The 23,326-nt window shown below is 61.3% G+C and overlaps 1 protein-coding gene across 2 annotated transcripts in view; it reads left to right on the plus strand.

Moving 5' to 3' along the window:
• AACS (acetoacetyl-CoA synthetase) overlaps window positions 1–23,326 on the plus strand; it is a 45,186-nt gene that overhangs the window by 13,225 nt on the left and 8,635 nt on the right. The window contains exons 5-14 of one of the 2 annotated variants that reach the window (XM_081285254.1): window positions 931–1,028; window positions 4,668–4,782; window positions 4,942–5,023; window positions 7,817–7,964; window positions 12,579–12,659; window positions 15,011–15,135; window positions 18,453–18,517; window positions 18,611–18,733; window positions 21,179–21,292; window positions 23,022–23,147. In XM_081285254.1, coding sequence (XP_081141380.1) covers window positions 931–1,028; window positions 4,668–4,782; window positions 4,942–5,023; window positions 7,817–7,964; window positions 12,579–12,659; window positions 15,011–15,135; window positions 18,453–18,517; window positions 18,611–18,733; window positions 21,179–21,292; window positions 23,022–23,147 — 1,077 coding nt within the window. The remainder of the gene's footprint in view (window positions 1–930; window positions 1,029–4,667; window positions 4,783–4,941; window positions 5,024–7,816; window positions 7,965–12,578; window positions 12,660–15,010; window positions 15,136–18,452; window positions 18,518–18,610; window positions 18,734–21,178; window positions 21,293–23,021; window positions 23,148–23,326) is intronic. The other variant, XM_081285255.1, reaches the window with a different exon arrangement.

Below are 23,326 nucleotides of genomic sequence, written 5' to 3' on the forward strand. Positions count from 1 at the left end.
GGGACAGGGACCCTTCTGCTCCAGACGCCTTGTTCCCAAGTCCTCTCTTAGGAATGTGGATCAGTCTGTTGTGTTGATCATGGTCTCTGGTGGGGGACGTTCTCTGCTGCTGTGTCATGGAGCCAGCCCTCAGGGCACAGAGCCACAGCCCTGCTCGGCCCTCAGATGCCCACACGAGGCTGGGCCCTCCCTCCCTCTACCCCGCCATCCACACATCTGTCTGTCCCTCCGTTCTTCCATCCCTCCCTCCCTCTACCTCTATCCCTCTATCTATTCACTCCTCCCTCCCTCTCCCTTTCTCCCTCCATCCCTCCATCCTTCCCTCTGTCCCTCCATCTGCCAGCAGGTACCCTGGCCTTGCTGTGCTAGGGGTGCCGTGGGCAAAGGCTCCTGGTTGAGTGGAGCTCGAGGCAGGCAGAGCCCTCCCCTCCTGCGAGGTCCTGACACGGGCAGCCAGTTGTGTGAGTCACGTGTGTCACAATGAGCTTGGCAGGACAGAAGTGCAGGGGTTTGGGTTGACGAGCTAGGGGACCCACTTTCTTGGCCTCCGTGAGGATCTCTCTAGGGAATCCCATCTGAGTCGAGGGCTGGAGGTGAGTGGGGAAGGGCGTGTGTGCGGAGGGTGCTCAGGCGGAGCAGGCGGCCTGTGCCAAGGCCCCGCGCAGGAGGCGCTCAGAACAGCTGGGGGGCTAAGGGAAGCCTGCTGTGACTGGGGAGGGGAGGCCAGCAAGGGCAGGGCTGGCTCTGGCTAGAGCATGGAGGGTGGACGGGGGGGACAGTGCAGTGGACAGAGAGCCTGGTGGCGGGTGGTTTTGCTACTCAGACAACAGCTGGCCAGCCCCTTTCCACCCTGGCCTGGCTCTCCCAGGACCGTTGGAAGCCCGCTGCCTGGACGCCACCTGAACCCCAGGCTTCCTCCCGTGCCAACAGGTTACTTGCCCAATGGCCAGCATGCGGTGGAGGCCATGCTGGCCGCAGCGAGCATTGGTGCCATCTGGAGCTCCACGTCTCCCGACTTCGGTGTGAATGTGAGTTGGATCCCGTGGCTGGGAGTCCTGGTGGGGCCCTGGGGGTGCGTGGGGTTCCCCGTGGACTGCGGGCAGGGTGTTAGGGTGTGCCCTGGGCCACGGCACGGCAGCGCCCTTGGACCTTACCTTGAAATCCACAAGATGCTCCTGCTTCCCTTCCCTTAGTCCTCATGTCCTACTGTCCTCTCCTGCGGTTTGGGGCCACGTGAGGGTTCCTCAAGGTGCTGGGGACAGTGTTCCAGGCTCATCCTCAGGGTTGGGCACAGATGGGGCGGGGCTTCTTGCGTGGCCTGCTGCTCTGATCTCTCCATGGGTGGGTGCATCCCCCTCTGCCCTGGGGAGCCGGGGGCCCAGGGTGCATCCAGGTGAGCACAGCAGTCAGGTACTGGGGCTGGCCTGCCCACTGAATGAAGGAAGCCATAGCTGGAAGAGACCTGTGAGGGTCCCACTCCCAGCCAGGGCAGAGCCTCGAGGACAGGGCTGTGGGGCATGGGGCGCCTGCCCTCCGCAACTACTCTCCTCCTTTTACGCTGCCCAGGTCCCTGCACCATGCATGGGTTGTGGTGGCTCAGGGTGCGGGTTGGCATGGCCTTGGTGGCCCTGTGTCCAGGCAGGTTTCCGTCCTCTCTGTCCTCAGGTTTCCTCATCTTCAGAGCAGGGGTGGCGATGAGAGAGGCGTGAGGGGTGAATGCCCCTGGGTGCCTGGGGTGTGGCTGTGCACAGTTCCTGGTGCTGCTGGGGCTCTGCGCTGTGGCCTCGCGGCCTGGCTCTCCGGTGTGCACTTGGTATCTGTGCTCTGAGGCTTGCTGCTTTGATGAGTCACCGCGGGTCTCCCCCTGAGGAGGACTCGGGCCAAGGCCTGGGGGAGAGAAGGGCTCGCCTGGGGCCCCACAGCACCCAGGGCCCGGGAGCTGGGTCGGGGTTGGAGGCCTTCTTGGGGCTAGACGCGGTGTACGTCCTGCAGCTTCCTGGGTCCTTTTCCACATGACCTCACACCAGGACTGTCCAGGGTCAGCAAGAACTGGCTGAAGACCCAAGCCCCAGTGATGGCCTCTGTGGGCCCTGTGCCGGGCTGTGCGAGCTGCCCAGGGCCAGTGGGGTCCTGGGAGGAGGGTCACAGGTAGGCCTCCGGCACTGCTGCTCTCGAATCCCTCAGGTCTCAAGCGACCCGTGGGCAGTGAAGGGAAGGGCCAGGAGGACGAGGAGGCTGAGGGCCTGGTGGGCACAGGCAGGCCGGCTGCATGCCTGGGGCCCGAGCTCCATGTCCCCGGATGGACAAGGACACTGAGAGGACGAGGTCTGGGATGTGGGTGCAGCTTGAGTTGGTAGCAGCTCTGACCCTCGTGGTTCTGTCCCAGCTCGGGGCTGGAGTCCAGCCTGACTGGGGACCTGGCACAGAGTCCCTGGAATCAGCCCTGGTGGGCGACGGGGGGTGGGAGGATGGAGTGGGGAGGGTGGGGAAAGGCACGTGGCCCACAGTGTCTCACCGTGCCCTCCCGCAGGGCCCTTGTGCTGTGTGGATGTCACCTGAAGTCCCTGGTGGCTCCAGCAGGTTCTGCCCATCTCAGGAGGAGCGGTGTTAGTGAGGGCTCTAAGTGCCTTCCCAGGGGCACCCTTCCCTGGGGCACCTTTCCCTGGGCTGCATGGGCACGGGGCATGCGCTTGCTGACATTGGCACTAGGTGGCAGCAGCTCTCCACTGAGATGGCCAGGCTGTCTGGGGTCAGGGAGGGACAGGCGGGAAGGCCTTCCTGCTAAATTCTGGGAACGGGTCTCATTTTGCTTGTCTTTGTGGTGTGGAGTCCCCACTCCATCTTGTGTTCCTCAGGTTGGAGGTGAGAGGGGTCCTTGTGACATTCCCTGTGCCTGGGGCCTTCGGCAGCCTGGCTGGCTGCAGTCCTGGCTGCTGGCACCTGTATGGTGCCCACTCCCTCACGCTGCAGGAGCCTGCAGCTGTGACCCCAGGCGTGGAGGGTCCTCATTCAGGTATCAGCCCTATAGGAGTTGGTGACAGGGCTGGAGCCTGCGGAGGCAGAGAGCCCAGGGCGCATGGCTGACCCTGCCCCCATTCGCATGTCTCTGATGGGGAGAGAGGACCCCAGCTCCACCTTCTGGCATCCTCAGAGCTTTACCTGGACACCCTCTCAGCAGAGGGCGCACTCCTGACACTGCAGAGAGCATCACGCTTCCTGCCTGGAGCAGGCTTTCTGCTGTGCGCCCTGCTAGGCCTGTCGCTGAGGCATCTCTGTGTGCAGCTGGTGGCCGTGGGGATTCTCAGAGGGCATTTCACAGGCAGCACAGGGGCCTCTGCTAGTGGGGGAGGGAAGGGCCCAAGGAGGGTAGCCACTGCCCCTCACCTGGCTGGGCTGGGTGACAAAGGGGCCCTCCAAGGCTGTGGCACAGGTGTGGGCCAGGACACCTCTCTTTCCACAGCGATGCCCCTTGTGTCACTCTGGCCTGACCCTGTCCACCTTCTCACCATAGCCCCGGTTCCCTCCCTGCCCTACTTGTGGCTGCCGGGTGCCCTGGCCTGTGTAGCCGTGCCCCTGGGCTGGACGGTGTGGCCCTGTGGGTGCTGTGCTCCTGGGTGCCCCTCCCCCAGCCTCATCCAGACCGCGGCTCCTGTGGATGCTCCTTCCTGAGCATCCGGGGCTGTGTATGTTGCGAGCATGGATGGGACAGCCACCCTCCTGTGTGGTGGCTGCTCCGTGGGATTCCATGCTGGTGCTTGGTGGGCCACTGAGCACCACAGTCGGGTCAGAACCATCATCATCACAGGTGTGGGTTTCCTGGCAACACGCAGGGTCCCAGCAGCCCCTGTGGACACCAGAGATCCAGACGGGTGCCCCCCCCCCCCCCCCCCCCCCCCGTGCCTGGGGCCTTTGAGCCGTGGTGTCAGACTCTGGTTCTGAAGCACTTACTGGTTTCTAGTCACTAAAACTGTCATTGTGACTGACAGTTTTCTCTTTGGCATTTGAGCCCCAGGCCACTGGCCCACCTGGGCCCTCCCTGTGGCCTGACCAGGATGGTTCCCAGACACTGGGCTTCCAGGCTCTCCCAGCCCGGTTCCTCTGAGCCTCCCAGGCCTCAGGCTTCTCGCAGGCCTGGTCCTTCCCTTGCCTGGGCCACCCACCACCCGCCTCACGGCAGAGGCACCTCTGTAGCCAGCTGGGTGGCGTGGGTGACATGGGCACCGCCCGCTGCTGCTGCGACTGTGATTCACCAGGTGGGCAGCACCCGGGTCAGGCCTGGCACCCGGGTCAGGCCCAGCACCCTGGCTCCTTGGGCGGTTGTGCGCTGCGCATCCTTCCCGCTCGGGGGTGGAGCCTGTGACGTCCCTCTCCTGGGCTCTGCGGGTCAAGGGAGGGGTCCTCTCTGTGGAGCTTGCTGCCCGCAGGCGCGAGCTCTCAGCAATGCCAGGAGTTTTGCTGCAGTGGTTTGCCTCCCAGCTGAGGGGGACCCCCACCCCAGGGTCCTGGCACAGCCACGGTTCTACAGGAGCCCCGGGTGCTGGAGGGAATAGGGGCAGGACTCCTGTCCAAGGCCACTCAGCCTGAGGAGTGGCCCTTCTCTCCTGAATGCAGCGCCTGCTGGCCCTTGCCTTCTGGATGCTCAGTGGGGACTGTCCTCCCACTCACAGGGCGTCCTGGACCGGTTTTCTCAAATTCAGCCGAAGCTCATCTTCTCGGTGGAGGCCGTGGTCTACAACGGCAAGGAGCACAGCCACCTGGAGAAGCTGCAGCGGGTGGTTAAAGGTGAGGCCCCTCCCAGTCCCCCCCCCCCCCAGAGCAGTTTGAGCAGATTGGAGCCTCCTGGACTCTGTGTGCAGAGAGCTGAGGCCCTCAGGAGTCCTGCCGTCCACCCCGCCTTCCTGGGTGGCTCCTGGTGTGATGTGTTCTCGCCTCTCCCTTCAGGGTTGCCTGACCTGAGAAAGGTGGTGGTGATCCCTTACATCTCGCCTCGGGAGCAGATTGACATTTCCTGGATTCCCAATAGGTAAGGAGCCAGCGCCCACCCCCAGGTGCCCACTTCAGAGGCCTGCATGGCCCCAGTGTCCTGGGAGGTGCCCCTGGGCTTCTTACTCACCCTGGCAGTTCAGAGATGGAGGTTTTGGTGAAAGTGCTTGCTTCATAGATGGGCCCTTAAGTCCCCAGAGCAAATCCCCCAAGGCCACATGGCAAATGGGGGGCAGAACAGAGGGTTCCAGGAGTCCTCCCTCACAGGCCTGCCTGTGTCTCTTTGCTGTGGCAGGCTTGGGCAGAGGCGTCCAGGTCCCTGGGCGGGCCACACAGCTCTGCCTTGGGACTGATGTGCACACATACATGAGCGTGTGGGCGCACTGGCCTCTGTGTGTTTGTGTACGTGTGTCAGCCAGGTACCCGAGGCTGGTGATGCCCTCCTTGGCTTTTTTGACACTTACAAGCTGGTAAGCCACACGTCTTGAGTGCCAGGTGGAACTGTGGGCACCTTGGTGTGGAACAGAGGTGAAGGAGGCGCAGCCTGGGTCAGCTGGGACTGCCCAGTCCTTGGGGTTCTCCCTGGATCTCTGGTAACAGCTGTGGGCGAGGCTGGGGGTCGGGGTGACCCTCAGGCATCCTTCCTATTAACTTCTAGCCTGGTGGCTGCAGGATCCGCAAGGGGCCCCTCGAGCTGTGGGAAGGGGTTGTTCAGAGATGGCAGGAATCCCTGGGTCTGCCACCGAGGAGTGCTGGGGTGGCAGAGGCCCTATTTAGGCAGACAGTAGGTGACGTCTGGCTCGCTGGTTTTGTGTGGGGCCTCCTGGGCGCTGAGCAGTGTAAGGCACGTATCCTTACAGCGTGCCCATCACGTGGGTGGCAGTGGAAGGGCCTGGGAGTTGAGAGTGTGGTGTGGCTGTTCTATTGGGTCCAGAGGTGGCCTCCGACTGGCCTTAAAGTGCGGCCTCCTAATGCTGCAAGCAGAGTGGTGGCTTTGGGAGGCTGTGGCCTCTAGTGCCAACCTTCTTGGATTTGGGTCTCAGCTGGGTGACCCTATGCCAGTGATCAACCTCTCTGTGCCCTGGTTTCTCCATCTGTAAAATGGGGACCCCACCTTCCTTGGGGGCTGGTGTGAGGGTCAGAGAAGTGAGTGCTGAGCCAAGTGAGTAGTCAGCGCTCAGTAGCCATGTCTGTTACCGCCCGGCTGCACGGGCTCTGTCACTGGAGCGTGACCTTCACAGGCGGGCCTGAGGGTTCTCTGCTGACCTCAGGTGGAGCCCTGGTCTTCTTTCCTGCAGCCTCAGGCCTGGCCCCCGGGTTTGCCTGACGGAGCTGGACACGGCGGTGAGGAGGAGGAAAACCAGCTGGGCTGCCAGCCCTGCGGTGGCCGGTTTCTCTTCCCCTGAGTGTGTTTCCCCGTGGCGGGGTACAGTGGGAGCACCTGCCCCGTGACAGGGGACAGTGGGAGTACCTGCCCCATGATGGGGGACAGTGAGAGCACCTGCTGCCATTCAGCTTGTGCAGCGGGGAGCTCTGCCCTCCTGAGGCCCCAGCAGTGGGCTCTGCACCGCCCATGTGCTGGTCGCTAGGTCCACAGAGAACCCAGGACACGTGCTGCCCCTCACAGGGAGCAGGGGTAGGGCCACCTCTGGGCTTGGCATCTTCAGAAAAGCAACAAAAGTAATGGCTATTTACTGTGATTTATGGACCTTTTTAAAGGAAAGTCTCTTCTCTGTGTGACGCAGCGTGAGCAGTTTATATTTGGGGTGTTTTATATAAATGAGCTGCACAGGGAGGCGCCGGGGATGGCCTCCTTCCCCGAGCCTGGCGCTCGCGGCTATGTGTGCCGAGGACTCCCAGCGAAGCGTCTTGGATGCCCTTCCTGAAACACCTTGTCCCTGGAGCCTTCTCCTTAAGGACATCATTCCGCTCACAGGGAGGGTGTTCCCCGTCCTCATCATTCTCCCTGGTGACTGCTGCTGGCTGAGAGTGACCGACTCCCACCCCCTTCCTTGGAAGGGAGAAAGTTCCACTTGGCAAAAATGTATAGGGCCAAGTTCACAGGACCCATGTCTCTGCTGGTCTCAAAATAGAAACCCCCTCTCGAGGTGGCTTTGGGAATCCTGCCACTCTTTCTACCCCAGCACACAGGTCTGGGTCGTGCCTTTGGTGGCTCTTGGCCACCCACATCAGTGCTCTCTGTCAGCGTGGGGTGAGGCTGGGCAGGCTTCCTCTGCTGGTCAGGAGCTTGGGTGAATCCCGTTTATTCTTGGACACGTGTTTGTATCTCACGCCGTGGGCCTCAGGACACAGTGACGGAGCCTGGCCACGTTGTCGTCACTGGCGCTGTGGTTGGCCCCTATTCCAGTTCCTCCTCCCCGTGGGGCCTTGGTTCAGAGGCAGGTGGCCTGTGCTCCCGTAGGGTGGTCAGTGGAAGCAGAGTGTGGCTGGTCAAGGGGACTAAGAGCCAACAATGGGAACGGGCCGTGACACCGATTCCAAGCCGCGTCAGCAGAGTTTGCACAAACGGGGTGTTAGTTGTGGGTGGTCCTCTCCGCAGTGCTTGTGAGGGCCTGGGAGTCTCCATGGAGCCAGCCCTTGGCCCGGCAGCAGTGCTAAGGAGCCCACTCGAGATCTTCACCTTGCAGTCTGTCCCTGTAGTCGGCTTGAGTTCCTGAGATGGGACCTCCCTGTCCCTTAAAGCGTCCACGCCAGGCCGGTGTCCCCAGGGATGCACACCTTCCTTGTGCTAGAGGCTAGTGCTGTGCGTGGCAAGGTGGGCGGGTCAGGTCTGGCGTCTGGAACGGTCACTGTTTTGCTCTCCTGCCCGCAGCATGTTCCTGGAGGACTTCCTGGCGAGCGGGCCCGGCGAGCACGCCCCCCAGCTGGAGTTCGAGCAGCTGCCCTTCAGCCACCCGCTGTTCATCATGTTCTCCTCGGGCACGACCGGGGCACCCAAGTGCATGGTGCACTCGGCAGGGGTAGGTGTCCCGGCAGGGCTCACACCGCAGGCTCCCAGCTGGCAGTGCAGTGGGCATGGAGTTCTCATCGCCCTCCCGGGGACCCCAAGTGCTGCTCCCTGGGGAGTCTGGAACTGGGCCAGGTGAGAGGCCTGCAGTGTCAGGGGACATTGTGGCACTTGCCACGATGAGGACAGGTGTGGAGGTCACTGTGAGACGGTGACTTCCAACTGTAGGCTGTGGCCCTGAGGGGACTAAGGTCCGGGGTGGGGTCCTGCAGTGGTCTAGGACCAGACCAGTCAAGAGCAGAAATGCCACACATCAGGTCGGGAGGTACGGTGGTGTCCACTGGACTGTCCTTGCGTGGTGTGGGTTGGGGCACTGCTGGGGATGTGGTGGAACCCTCTCTGACTGTGAGCCCTGGGCAGACACCTGAAGGCCACGAGGTGACGTCCCAAGCTGGGGTTAACCTAGGGAGGCCCCCTGCTGCCCCAGATGGAGGCTAACGAGGGAGCCCGCTTTCCCACTGTGGAGGCTGGGTTCTGAGACCTGGGTTGTGGGCCGGCCTCCCCAGCCCCTGTCCCTGGCTTGTGGGGGCCGCTGCTCCCTGTACCGCCCCAGCCTGGCACGCGACGCCCTGCCTTGGTCTGTTTCTGTTGCTAAGCCAGACACTACAGATGGCGTATTTAGGGAGAATCCATGTTTGCTCAGCTCACAGGGCCAGGTGGAGGGGCCCAGTCGGCCCAGCTGGGGACTTCCACAGGTCTCCGTGTGGCACAGGACACCGCACCTAAGACGGAGCAGCTCGCTCAGTGTCCTTCTTCTACACCCCTGCTGCCGACATGGGGCCCCACCAGTGTGACCTTTCCCACCTGTCACTTCCCAAGGGTTCCACCTCCAAATGCTGTTAACGCGTGACTCTGTGGACGGGTTTCCACAGGCACCAGGTCCGTGGGTCTCCTTGGACTGAGTCAGGGCCACCTAAGGGCATTCTCCTGGCCTTATCAACTTTGTGAACACCTCTGCGGAGGTTGGGCTGGGGCTTCCACATCTGAGGCCGGGGGAGGAGGGAGCGGGTCAGCCTGAGGCAAGCCTCTCACATCGCGTTTCCCAGAAGTCCAGCGTCCTTCAAGGACCCTCGAGATACATGGCTGCTGATGGTCTGGTCATAGATCGGCCGCCCCTAGCCTTTCTTCTTTTTGGTGCTGGGGATTGAACTTGGGCACTTAACCACAGAGCCGCGTCCCGAGCCCTATTCTGTGTTTGATTTAGAGACAGGGTCTCACTGAGTTGCTTAGTGCCTTCCTAAGTTGCTGAGGATGGCTTTGAACTCGTGATCCTCCTGCCTCAGCCTCCTGAGCCACTGGGATTAGAGGTGTGGGCCACCATGCCGGCTGTCCTTTCTTATTTTAAAAGTAAAATGCCTTGGGCTGGGGTTGTGGCTCAGAGGTAACGCTCGTTTAGCGTGTGTGGGGTGCTGGGTTCCATCCTCAGCACCACATAGAGGTAAAATAAAGATATTGTGTCCACCTATAACTAAAAATTAAATATTAAAAAAATGCCCACAGGACCTGTAGAAAACCTCTAGAAAAGCTGTAGAGTGAGGAGTTCCTTGCCCTTTGCCAGGCCCAGGCCTTGGTCCTGGGCTCCTAACATTTCCAGCATCCAGTTGTGACATTTTCTGTTTGTTTTTTGGTACTACTGAGCCACGTCCCCAGCCCTTTTTTATATTTTACTAGAGACAGGGTCTCACTGAGCTGCTCAGGGCCTCACTTTTGCTGAGGCTGCTTTGAACTCATGATCCTCCTGCCTCAGCCTCCCCAGCTGCTGGGATTGTAGGCGGGTGTCATTGTGTCTGGCTGTGACATTTCTTATAGCCTCCTTTGCTTCATTTCTCTCTGGGTACCTACGCGTTTCTGTCTCGTTTTTTGCTGATCCATTCGAGGTAGGCTGGAGCCGCGAGGGACTCTTCCTTGACCTCCATCTCGTCTCCTAGGAGAGGGTGCTCTCAGTGCTGTGGTCCAGGGTCAGCTTCTGAACACCAGAGTGGCTGCTGGTTGCCCTCCAGCTTGCAGCCCCCACAGCACTGGGTCGCGCCGTCCAGTCTCCCCAGGGCCCTCCATCTGGAGCAGCTCCTCGCCATCCCTGGTCTTTCCTGACCTTGACGTTTGAAGTCCAGGACCTGGTGTGGCTTGGATCTCTGGGCCTGTGTGACGTTTCCTTGTGTCAGATCCGGGGGGATGTGGCTCTGGGCGGGGCTCTAGGGCCCCGACGCTGTGTCCCTTTCTAAGCATCTTCTCTGGGGGATACTCAGTGCCATTCTGTCCTGTCGTTGTCATTTAACTTGGTCACTTCAGAGGTGACTCCAGGATGAGTCTGGTGCTTTCCTAACAATCGCTCCACACAGTCCTGCTGGCTCCTGGGCTGCGAGATGCTTCCTCCTGACTGGGGCCTCCCCAGGGCCGCTCCTCCCCAGGGCCACTTCTCCCCCAGGGCTGCTCCTCCCCAGGGCCGCTCCTCCCCAGGGCTGCTCCTCCCCAGGGCCACTCCTCCACCAGGGCCTGTCATCCCTAGGGTCTGTCCTCTGCAGCGCCACTCCTCCCCAGGGCAGCTCCTCCCCAGGGCCACTCCTCCCCAGGACCCTCCTCCCCAGGGCCACTCCTCCCCAGGACCCTCCTCCCCAGGGCCACTCCTCCCCAGGGCAGCTCCTCCCCAGGGCCTGTTCTCCCCACGAACTGCTCCTTCCCCAGGGCCGATCCTCCCCAGGGCCGCTCCTTTACCAGGGCCTGTCCTCCCCAGGGCCACTCCTCCCCAGGACCCTCCTCCCCAGGGCCACTCCTACCCAGGGCAGCTCCTCCCCAGGGCCTGTTCTCCCCCAGAACTGCTCCTCCACCAGGGCCTGTCCTCCCCAGGGCCACTCCTCCCCAGGACCCTCCTCCCTAGGGCCACTCCTCCCCAGGACCCTCCTCCCCAGGGCCACTCCTACCCAGGGCAGCTCCTCCCCAGGGCCTGTTCTCCCCCAGAACTGTTCCTTCCTCAGGGCTGCTCCTCCCCAAGATCTGCCTCCCCAGGGCTGCTCTTCCCCAGGACCCTCCTCCCCAGGGCTACTCCTCCCCAGGATCCTCCTCCTCAGGGCAGCTCCTCCCCCAGGGCCTGTCCTCCCCAGGGCCGCTCCTCCCCCAGGGCCTGTCCTCCCCAGGGCCTCTCCTCCCCGGGGCCACTCCTCCCCTAGGGCCGCTCCTCTCTAGGGCTGCTCATCCCCAAGACCCTCCTCCCCAGGGCCGCTCCTCCCAGGTCCTAAGCAACTCAGTGAGACCCTGTCTCTAAATAAAATACAAAATACGGCTGGGGACATGGCTCAGAGGTCGAGTGCCTCAGAGTTCAATCCTGGTACCCCCCCCCCCAAAAAAAAAAAAAAGTAAAGGCAGTTGCTCAGGGTGGGATGTGGCAAGGTGGTGGAGCGCTTGAGGCCCTGAGTCTGTCCCAGCATTGTCCCCAATTGCTCGAGACCACCAAACTCCTCTGCCTACACTTCCTGTCCTTAGGGGAGGCTTCAGATAGCTCTTACCCCCAGCGTACTCTCCACGACTCACAGAGAAATTCTGAGAGGAAAGCCGCTTGCTTCTGCCCTCCGAGGTGCTGAGGTGAGGGACAAGCGCAGGAAGGTGGGTGACGGGGTCTCGCAGCCGCCGTCCCACACTGAGCGGAAGAGGGAGGGAAGCAGTGGGCTCTGCAGGCGTCCAGCCCGGGGCCCTGGAATCAGAGCCCTGCTGGGCGAGGCTTGACCCTTGGCCTCTTGACCACTCTGGGCTTTGGCTGGTGGCAAAGGCTGGTTCCTAACATGTGGGTCCAGCGCTCCTGCATGCTCTGAAGGATGGTGACCCACCTTTGTACGAGCTCTCCCTGCAGGGGCATTGAGGGCAGGGTCCCCACCTGTCCTCAGGTTCTCCTCTGGGACAGGCCTGCTCTGCTGTGTGGCTCATGCTCAGTGATAGGAAGCTTCCTTTCTCCCCGAGAGCCCTTCAGGGAGAGCCATGTGGTCTGCGGTGCCACTCAGTGAGACGGGAACATAGGGCGGTGTCGCAGTGGGACCCGGGCACAGCTCAGGTGCTGGTGGGCTAGGGTGCGCCCGGCCTCCTGGGTGTGCGGCCTTGGAGTGGGACCCCGTGAGCACTGGAGGTGCATGCAGGAGGGCGAGGGTGTCCCTCCGTGTCTGTTGGCAACAGGCTCTCCAGCCGTCCCCGGGACCCCGCGTCCTTAAGCTCGGCCTGCTGATGAGCAGGAGTCCGTCTTGCTCTCCATCGCGCATGTTCTGTCCTCCGCCGGGGGAGTCTGTGGAGGGCATGGCGGCTGGTACCATGAACAGGCGTGTACTGTCTGTACTGTCACTTTGTCCCTCTTAGCGAGGTTTGCTCCTGTCCTGATGTTCCAGGTCCCCACGGTGCCTCTGATGGAGCTGGCACCAGGAGCTCGCGGGCAGCTGGGGTGCATCAGGGTTTCCCGTCAGGCATGAGCACTGCTCAGGTGGCAGGTGGCAGAGTGACCCTGGAGGTGGCTCATCAAAGCCAGGTGGAGACGCTCTAGCTCCTTCCTAGGTGTGGGGCTGCCGCTCACCTGGGCACCCTCCCTCCGCAGGGCACGCTCATCCAGCACCTGAAGGAGCACATTCTGCATGGGGACATGCGCTGCAGTGACGTCCTGCTCTACTACACCACGGTGAGCCCTCACGTCCGCCTGAGGTCCCCCTGGGTGCTGGGCTGTGCTGTGGGATGGCAGGCGGACATGGCCCTGCCACCAGGCGTGCACATGGGTGGGCGGCGGCCCTGCGTGCAGGTGTGGAGGGCTTGCTGTCCTTGCTGGGCACAAAGCACAGGCTCGGGCAGGTCAAAGGGATGTGTCCAACCCCGAAGGAGAACTTGGGGTTGGCCTTTTCCAAGAATGCCAGTACCAAGAGGTTCCGGAATAATCCAGTGGTGTTTCCTGGATGGCACAACTGTGCTGCGTTTTTAGGAAGTGGGTACTGGAGGTAGGTGCCTGCCCTGCCCAGGCTGTTCCCTCTGTGACAGGCCATCTGGACCCCTTGCAGACACAGGAGCAGGACCAGGACACGCCCGGGGACCACCGTAGGCAGGGTACCTGGGTTTCTGTGCCCGGCTATGAATGAGGGGCTTGGGCCAAAAGACTCAGGGATCTTTTAGCAGCAAGATTGTTCCCTCCCTGTGCCCAGCACATGGCGCATAGGCCTTGGCACCCCGGGCTCCAGGCCCATGTTCAGCCGTGTCCTGGTCTGGCACCCTCAGGGCGGGTCCCCTGCAGCTCTAGGAATGAGTCCCTGCTGCCCCCCACGGAGGCGGGTTCTGGGCTGAGGAGAGCACCACGGGAAGAGCCCTGTTGGGGTCGCCTCCAGGGTGTCGTGCTTTCTGGAAACATCCTGCCCCAGGCTGGCCGCCCCATTCTGCCAAGTTGGTTTCAACAGCAGCCTCAGGTGTGGTTGTAAGCATCCCCAGCCCTGGCCAGGCCCGTTCTCTGTCACTCATGGACCTCACTTTAATGGCCTTGCTGAACAGTGCTGTACCCGGAGGGCTGGGCTGCTGGGCCTCCAGCCTCTGCCTCCTCATCAGGGCTGAGTCCTCGCTGGGAGAGCCTCGGCCAGTGGGTGGACACCTGTCTAAGCAGACTGGCTAAGTGGCGGCTCTGCCAGTGAGGGCCACTCACATTGCAGAGGGCCATCCTCAGGGCTTCGTGAGGCTCTTCACTGTGGCCCACACAGGTGGAGGCCAGAGTGGCTGAGGTGGCCAGCAGGAGGGTCCCAGTCTCAGGCCTGGCCACGGCTTGCTGGGTCCTGTGGTACCTGCCTGTCCGACCCGGGCCTCACACCACCCACACGGGGAGCCACTCAGGAGCTTCCTCCTGCCTCCCATCCCCACCACGGAGAGTGACCCTAGGTGCTGGGGGACGCCAGTGCCCCCACGACTTGTGCTGAGTCCTCCCAGGTGGGGCACGACCCCCTGTCCTCACCCACGTGGGCGAGCAGCTGCACTCTCCTGCCCTCCAGGCCGAGGCCCCTGCTGAGCGTCCCTGCTCTGTCGTCCTGTCTGTGCTCCAGATAGCCCTGAGGCTCTGTAGGTGGGAGCCTGGTGGGCGGGCCTGTGGGCACATTTTTGGAGTTTAAAATTCTTTTTTAAATTAAAAAAAGAATTAAAATTAAAAAAAATCCAATCCCCTCACATATGGTGAGGATTTTAAGCCACATCAGAAGGACACAGTGGAGGGGGCTGTTCTCCAGGGCCTGGGGACTGTGCCTGCCATCCTGGTACTGCTTCCCCGGGCAGACCTGTGCGTGTGTTTGTGCGTGTGTGCATGTGTCCTCATGTGTGTGCATGTGTGTGTGCATGTGTGCTCATGTGTGCTTGTGTGTGCATATGAGCATGTGCGTGTGCATGTGTGCTCATGTGTGCATGCATATGCATGTCCATGTGCACACACATATGTGTGTATATGTTCTCATGTGCATGCACATGTCCATGCAGGTGCACATGTGTGTATCCATGGGCATGTGTGCATGTGTGCATGCACACGTTATATTGCAGTTGTATGCGTGTGCACATGTATACGTGTCTGTGTCTGTGTGGGTGCATGTGCGTGTCCGCCCTGTCTGCTCAAGGCTGTGCCACTGTGCCGTGCTTGTTTTCCACCTCACAGTGTCTTGCCACGTGTCCCCCACCCATTGGGCCTCTTCTCCGTGGCCACATGGGGTTGACTCTGAGTGCTTGCAAGGTGGGCGCTGAGCGTCCTGGGGTTTGACTGAGAGCAGTGGAGTGCATGTGTCCTGTGGCTGTCCTGTGTTGGCGGGTGCTGGGCTCGCTCAGTCTCACCCCAGCGAGGGCTCACAGATCTCCTCTGCCACGTCTCCACTCACGTGCAGCTGCCTTTGTGCTCAGCCTGTGGCTGAGGCTGGTGCATCTGAGGCGGGCAACTGCAGCCCATCCTGGGCTCTGGGCCGGGCAGTGCTTTTGGGCTGGTGGGGAGCTGGTGGTGCCCGTCTGAAGCTGGTGCTTGTGTTGCAGGTCGGCTGGATGATGTGGAACTGGATGGTGTCCGCTCTGGCCACCGGGGCATCTGTGGTCTTGTACGATGGCTCCCCCATGGTCCCGACGCCCAACGTGCTGTGGGACCTTGTGGACAGGATAGGGTAGGTACCTGATGTCCTGCTCAGCCGTGGGACAGCTCTGGTGTCCTCGGGAGGTGCTTTGGAATATATGCAGCTGCAGCCACATGTCCCCTTGCAGGCTGCTATCTCTGGAGTGCACTGCTACCCTGGACATCCACGCCCAGTGCTGAGAGGTCCAGGAGCAGCAAGAGGGCATGCTGGGCTGGTCCACTGCTGGGTCCACACTCCCCGGCAGGGTGAGAGGCACCTCTCAGGGCCAGGAGTGAGCTCAGCGGCTCCTGGAGAAGCTGTGGGTTTTGATTTTGGTACCTGGGACTGAACCCAAGGTGCCCAGCCATGCAGTCCGCCCCGGCCGTTTTTGATTGTTATTCAGGACAGGGTCTCCTGAGTTGCTCAGGGCCTCATAGAGTTGCTGAGGCTGGCTTTGAGCTCGCAATCCTCCTGCCTCAGCCTCTGGAGCTGCTGGGATTACAGGTGGGCGCCACGGTGCCTGACCCACATGGGACCTTTTTGGCCATCTGTTTTGGTGCAGTGCCAGGGAGCAAACCCAGGGTGTCCCTGAGGACTGTGGCCATGTTCTCTTGGCATCTTCCCTGAACATTGTAACATTGGTACAAAGGTGTTTATGGTGTCTGGATGGTGTGGCCCTCTCTGGCCCTGTTAACTTCTCTTCTCTTGATGGGACACAGGACCCCCAACATGCAAGGCACTGTAGGAGGAAGTGTCGGAGTCACCGGGGCCCCGGGGTCAAGAGCGTGGGGAGGACCTGAGAAGCCCCCATCCAGCATTAGAAACGGTCTCAAGGCTCAGCGCCACCGGCCTGGGCTGAGGAATTAGTGGTGACACGTTTTTATCACTCGCCTAATGACAGTATCTCTGGCAGTAAAAACAGGAGGCTGTCGAGCTCCAGGAGCCGAAGTGTCCACGCTCTGAACCCCTGACCACGTCTTGTGGTGGAAACAGGAGCCACTAATCCTTTCAAATCCCGGCGGTCAGTGCTCTCCCTGCAGCCTGGCCTGCCTGGCGGTGCCGTATGAACCCGGGCGTCTGCCTTTCGGTGCTGGTGGGGAGGTCACTTCCTAAGGAGGTTGTTTCTGCGCCAGGTCCATCAGATCCCTGGCAATCAGAGTGGCCCTCACTCCCGCTGTACTACCTCTAGCCAGGCTCTGCCCGGAGACTCTGGTTTTTTGGTGCAGGTGTGGGTTGGAGGTCAGAAGGGGGCGGACAGGGACATGTGGTCACAGGCTTAGAGCCAACACAGTTGAGGGACAGAGGTCCGGCAGCCAATCCTGCTCTGTGTGCGCACACGCATGTGTGAGGGACATGTGTGATGGCGTATTCGTGTGTGTGTGCATGTGAGTGAGGAGTCACGTGAGTGCACGTGGGTGTGCATGTGCATGGGTGTGCAGGTGTGTGCTGGCAGCCCGGGGACTGGCTGTGTGTGGTACGCTACTGCTGAGCACATGTCCTCCTTCCCCTGGGGCCTGTGCCTGACGCTCAGGCCTGGCCTTGCCCTCTGCAGGGGGCCTCTGGATGGGGTATAGGCGGAGAGTTCGCCCACTCAGGGTCAGGAAGGCGGGTGTCGCGTGGCTCTGGGCTGGGGCCAAGGGTGGGGGCGGCGGCCAGGCACAGTCCTCCCAGCTGTCTCAGTTTCTCTGTTTTTTCCTGTGGTGCTGGGGTTGAACCCAGGTTCTGTGCGTACGAGGCAAGTGCTCTACCCGCTGAGCTACGTCCCCAGCCCAGTTTCTCTGGTTTTTAAACAACGTCACACGTTGAAGAGCAGATTGTTGCCGTTTGGCCTCCGCTCGCAGACGTACCGACTCATGACACCTGGTTGTCCATTTTGGGGCACACACTCCTTTTAAAAGGTGGCTTTTCTCCTTCACTGGTGCTGTATTTGCCTGCTCCATGTCTGGCGAGGGGAACCTTCTGGTTAGAGGCAGCCTGAGCTCCAGGTCCTTGTTCTCCTGTAGGTACTGAGGGGCGGGGAGGTCATCGGAGCCGCCGTCTACGGGGGCATGGCTGCAGTGGGGCATCCTGGATGGCAGGCCCCGCAGGGAGGAGGCCGTGGCAACACTGCGTGCCGTAGGACGTGCTGCGTGTCAGCCCTGCTGGGCCTGGTTCTTGACCTCCTGGAGTCGGCTGGCACAGGGAGGCCAGGGAGAGCCAGGAGGGCCAGCTGCTGTGGGCCTGGGGTCCGCAGGGCCTCAGAGGTCACGGCACAGGGCCGAGGCCTGCGAGTGCTCTTGAGCTCTTCACTGCTGTGACCAAAGGCCTGACGAGGACAGTAGAGCAGGAGCCTGGCTGTGGCTCCTGCTTTTGGGGTGAGGCTAGGAGAGCTGCTCCAAGGGGACCCACCTGCTGTTGGCTCGGCCACTCCCATGCCAGCCCCAGGATCCCAATGTCTGCAGCATCGGGTGGGCGAGCCAGGCCTGCGCCGGACAGAGGCTCTCCCAGGGAGCAGGGGACGGGAGCTTTGGAACTGCCAGCCTCCCGGGGCCCAGGAGCGTGCCTCTAGTTGGGAAGGTGGGGTCTGCTGATAGGGCCACTGTGCTGCAAGAGAAGCCATGGAGGGGCCGGGCAAGGTGGCCCATGCCTATAATCCCAGGGGCTAGGGTCGGGGGGCTGAGGAAGGATCACAAGTTCAAAGCCAGCCTCAGCAAAAGTGAGGTGCTAAGCTACTCAGTGAGACCCTGTCTCTAAATAAAATACAAAATAGAGCTGGGGAGGTGGCTCAGTGGCCGAGTGCCCCTGAGTTCAATCCCTGGAACCCATCTCACCCCCCCCAAAAAAAAGAGAAGCCAGGTGGGGTGGAGTATGACCTGAGCCCCCAGTGGCAAGTCCTCAACCGAGTGCTGGATGCCGTGGGGCTCAGGGCACGGAGGAGAGCAGCATGGTCTCAGCTGTATGCCGATACAGCTCACTGCAGGCGAGGCCGGGCTGGGGGCTTTTGGCTCCTGCTTTACCAAGCAAGTCTATCTGTGGCTCTGTCTGCTTCCTCAGAGTGAGGGCAGAGTCAGGCTAGAGGGCTCGACCAAGCCCTGCACCTTCCTGCGGCTGAGCCAGACCCACCACGCTGAGCTGTGCACAGAGGGAGCCAGTCCCCGCACCATGAGGTCAAGGTGGAGATGCGTCCCTCAAGCCTGGAGGGAGCCCAGTGCGGGGACTCTCCCAGGTGAGGGTGGGACGTTGGCAATCCAGAGGAGGCCCTCGCCTGTTGGTCTTGTGGACTTGTAGGAATGAGTCACCAGCGTAGAGAGCGTTGGTGTGAGGACATGTGTGGGATGCACAGGACCCTGGAGAGCCCCTGATGTCTCCTTTCCCTCCCGTGCCCCTAGCATCACCATCCTTGGGACGGGTGCCAAGTGGCTGTCTGTGCTGGAGGAGAAGGACCTGAAGCCGGGTGAGTGTGCCTCGCCCTGGACTGCCACCATGTGCGCGCCTATGGGCTCCCAGTGCCGGGCTTGGCTCTAATCTCTTGGTGGCTATCCCCCAGTGGAAACCCACAGTCTGCAGACGCTGCACACGATTCTGTCCACGGGCTCCCCGCTGAAGGCCCAGAGCTACGAGTATGTCTACAGGTGCATCAAGAGCAGCGTCCTGCTGGGCTCCATCTCAGGTATGGCTCTGCCCCAGGCTCCGTGGTGGGTGGAGATGTGGCATGCAGCCAGGAAATGGGGTGGCGGGGACAGTGACTCTGCCCCTGACAACCAGGCTGGCCTGCTGGGTCACCCGCTGATTGCACCAGCCCACGTCTTTGGACTGATCCCACCTGGCAGGAGGGTTGGACCTCACGCACTCCTTATTGAGGTGCTAAACCCCTGTTTCTGGTGGAGTGCACGCACGTCTCACATCAGTTGTGATTGGAGCCCCCGAATAGCTCAGCCTGGTTGTCTGTGTGTATGATGAGGGTGAGGTGCAGCAGGTGGAGAGACTTCCCTGGCTCCCCAGGAGCAGGTCTCTGAGCTGGGAGCCTCGCCCTAGCTTCCATCTGAGGAGGGTTGAGGCAGGAAGGCCAAGCCACCTCGAGCACCTGCCCAGCATGCGTGGGGCCACTTACATTTCCGGTTGCTCTACACATGTCTGGGAGTGACCCAAAGGTCAAGAGTCTTGACTTTGGGGTTAAAGATAGATTTTAGCAAGTAGGTGCTTTGCGCATACAGGATCTGAAAATGAGGATCAATTGTGTGTAAGGACGGTTATTGTGACATTGTTGACACTGATAAAAAAACATAGGTTGCCTTTATACGCCTCTGGAAAGGATTTACCTGAACGATTTGTGACCTCAATTTATGCAGCCCCTAGAAGTGACAGTATGGAGGTGGTTATTTGGATAGGATCCTGCTGATTGTTGTTGAGAGGGGTCACGAGATGTTGAGTGGAAAAGGACTGATTATTGGTCAAAATAGATTAAGAGGGACCCCTGGGTGAGGCTGTTCCTTATATGTGCATGGGGGTGCCCTGTATGTGCGTGGGGGCACTCTGTGTGTGGATTGCAACCTTCTTTTTAACACAAAGCTACTCTTTGGAGAATACTTTGTGTCCGCTACAAAATTCAGAGTCCCTAGGACAGCTGGGTGTGGAGTCCCCATAGCGTTCCCCTTTCTGGAAGTGGGTCCTTCCCTGCGTGGGGGGGCATGTGCCAGGGCATCTAGCTCATATTCTTTTACACATTTGCAATTCTGATTTTTTTCCTTGTGGTTTTAAAAAATACATCCTTAGGACACATATTTTAAAGGTGCCATTTTACTTCGAGTAGCTGGAAGGGTGTCCGGAGCCCTGGGCCTCCATGGGGATCGTGCTGTGGTCTCCAGGGGTCCTTGCAGGCTGCACTGCCCTGATTTTGCCCCTCAAGGGGACCCAGGGGTCAGGGCTCTGGCCTTCAGTGAGGGCCTCTGTGCCTGTTTCCTCTATGCTCCCCATGAAGTTTCAGGTTCCCACAGAGCTGCTGTTGCCGAGTTCTCCTGGATGTGTGCCCCAGGTGGCCCCCGCTTCCTGGAGCCTGGCTGCCCTGGCCCCGCTGATACAGATGCTCAGGTGCAGGGCAGTCCCCTCGTGGCTTCGTCTCTGAGGGTCTCCCCAGTGGCCATGTTGTCAGAACCCCGCCTCTTTTCTCCCTGCAATCCTGCTTGTCCGTCCTCTGAGGGGGCATAGGCAGACCTTGTGTCTGGTGGAGGTGCTCATGTCCCTATGAAGCCTGGAACCTGGTGGGACCTTGGTGGTGGCAGATGCGACCAGGACCCCTGCATTTTGTGGGATGTGCCAGAGAGTGACAGAGGTGCCAGAGACCCAGAGCAGGCGTCAGTCTGGTTCTCTGCCTGGGAGGAACACAGACCCACAGAGGGAGGCCGAGGCAGACCCTCGGAGTCTTGGAGATACCGAGTCATTTTTTGTGGCGGCCATCTCCCCCTCCGCCCACAGACAGTGCGATCATGGAAAAACTGTCCTAATTACGCACACTTTCCCAGGTGTGCAGCAGGCATGATGCAGGCTCCGCAGGGTTAAGTGTGGCACAGACTCAACACAGCTCGGGTGCAGCAGGCACCTCACAGCCTCCTGGCTCCTCCCGCTCTCCTCTGCCTCACTGAGTGACATCCTGGGGGTCCTGGACAGCCTGGCCTGACTGAGCACTCTGTGGTGTACGTGTGAGCCTGCATGTGTTGCGTGTGTGCCCGGGCACAGCCCGCTGTGGCACTGGGGCCGCAGTGAGGGGACCCTTCTGGGTTTGGGCCTTGTGCTGCTCCCGGCCCTGTGTCCCCTCGTCTCTGTCCCGAGCTCCTCCTGGAAGCCATGCTCTCTCTGGCCTGAGGCAGTGCCCTGGCATCCTGGCAGCCGGGAGGTCTCTGGCCCCAGTGACAGCCATGCACAGCCACTCTGCCCAGGTGGCTGTGGCACAGGGGACGATGGAGAGGCTTCCGTCTTCTGACACCAAGTTTTGAACTTTAGGGTGACATGGAGGGCATCTATTCAGTGTCCTCTGCAGGAAGCTGTCCTTCGTTCTCAGGGACACAGAGAAATGGGGTCTCTGTGCGTCTGGTCTCAGTCCCGCTGTCCTCACCTGCAGGTGGCACTGACATCATCTCCTGCTTCATGGGTCAGAACGTGTCCATCCCCGTGCACAAGGGTGAGGTGCAGGCCCGGAACCTGGCCATGGCCGTGGAGGCGTGGAACGAGGAAGGTGAGGCACACCGGCTGCTCTAGGTGTGGGGGAGACAGGTGTGGGGGGGACAGGTGTGGGGAGGGGACAGGTGTTGGGGGAAGGTGTGGGGGGACAGGTGTGAGGAGGGACAGGTGTGGGGAGGGGACAGGTGTGGGGAGGGGACAGGTGTGGAGGGACAGGTGTTGGAGGGGACAGGTGTGGGGAGGGGACAGGTGTGGGGAGACATGTGTGGGAAGGACAGGTGTGGGGAGGGACAGGTGTGGGGAAGGACAGGTGTAGAGAGGGACATGCCCTTCACTTGGGGGTAGTTCCCTCAAATGGCCGCTGTCCACACAGAGCAGTGTCCTCCGTCCCCGGCCTGGCTTTGCACCCCTGGGGCTCCTCGTCCCAACCCTGGAGAAGCAGGTGTGGGCCTGAGCACAAATGTGAGCTGTGTGGGGTCAGCTCTGGGACAGAGGCCTCATCAGCTGATGTCCTGGCCTTAGTGAGGGCCCAGAGGGGACCAGGTGGCCTCTGCTGGTCTCTTCCTGCAGGTCTTGTGTGGAACTGGCCTTTGCTTTGTGGTCTAGTGACGACTGCTTATAAACAGCAGAGCCTGTTAGTGTCCCCAGCACTCACCAGGGCCTGGTGTGTACTCTGAACAAGTTCATGGACTTAAATTCTCTGGGCCACTGCTGCGTTGTCTTTCGTTATCTGAGTGGATGGGAAGGCTACACCAGCCCTGTTTCTTTGAGACTCAGGGAAAGATTGGCAGGGGCAGTGGCCACACCAGGACCCCACCACCCTTGGTCTTTCTGGAGGAGAGCCCTTCCTACCTGGTCCCAGAGTGACTTCTCATACGGGTTGTCCCTTTCTGTCTGAAGTTTCTCTTGGGCCTGGTCAGGAGGGAGGTGCCCTGGTAGGGACCTTCCACACGCACAGAGAATGCCTGTCGGCTTCTGTCTGGGGGACGTTGTGGGGTGGCGTGAGCTGGGGAGGTGGAAGAGCCAGGGGCCTCCTGCAGAGGGGGAGTGCAGACGGCAGAAGGTGCAGGGTGGACGGCTGGTCAGCTGGCTGCCTGTGCCCCAGGGCGCTCGTCTGCAGCTTGCGCTGTGCCCAGCTCGGAATCTGGCTGCCCAGGGGTGGGAGAAATCCGGGCAGTGGGAGCGGGGCCGTGCTTTGGAAGCCACCAGTGGTGGTGGGCACAGGACACCTGTGTACCTGTGACCTCGAAGCCACCCCTCGAGAAACTCCTGCAAACGCCAGCAGGTGACATGACATGCAGGAGTGCCCCAGCCGTGACCTGTGAGGGCATCAAGGCTGGGAACAGAGGCAGGCCTGTCCTGGGTGGGCTGAGCTGAGCACACGTAGAGGACCAGGTATGGACAGGGCGCGGGGGCCAGGGCCAAGGCCAGGGCGCAGGGCCAGGGCCAGAGCATGGGGGCCAGGGCAAGGGCGCGGGGGCTCTCTCGCAGGCAGCAGAGCAGAGCAGGCTGAGGCATCCGGCGGCCTGGCCGGATAGCAAGGTTGGTTCCCGCAGCAGCCCAGCATGCCTGAGCCCGTGTGTGCTGTGGGCCGCGTGGTGATTGTGCTGCTGCGTGTCCAGGGAACGGTGAAGCCTGCCTTCGAGGCGGGCAGAGAGGGCCGGGGCTGGGGTGGACCCGAGTGTGGCCTCCTGGAAGCCCTGCAGGCGTGGAGTGAGTGGGGCTGGAGGAGCTGGGGAAGGAGGGCCGCAGAGCAGGGCCTGACCTCCCACTACCCTCGCCAGGGAAGGCTGTCTGGGGGGAGAGCGGAGAGCTGGTGTGCACCAAGCCCCTGCCCTGCCAGCCCACACACTTCTGGAACGACGAGAATGGGAGCAAGTACCGCAAGGCCTACTTCTCCAGGTTCCCAGGTGGGTCTGTGCCTATGCTGTGCCCAGCCCGAGGCCAGGGCGGCTGTCCACGCAGGCTGCTGTTCCTGGATGTGTTCTGTCTCCCCTGTGTCAAGGGAGGCTCCCCTGGGCGCAGCCGAGCCCCACCTGTCCCTGCACCCAGCCCTGTGCCGGCGCTGGCCAAGCCCCTGGTTTGCCTG

Source organism: Spermophilus citellus (assembly GCF_964194105.1).
Source record: "Spermophilus citellus genome assembly, chromosome: 3".
Classification (NCBI taxonomy): Eukaryota; Metazoa; Chordata; class Mammalia; order Rodentia; family Sciuridae; genus Spermophilus; species Spermophilus citellus.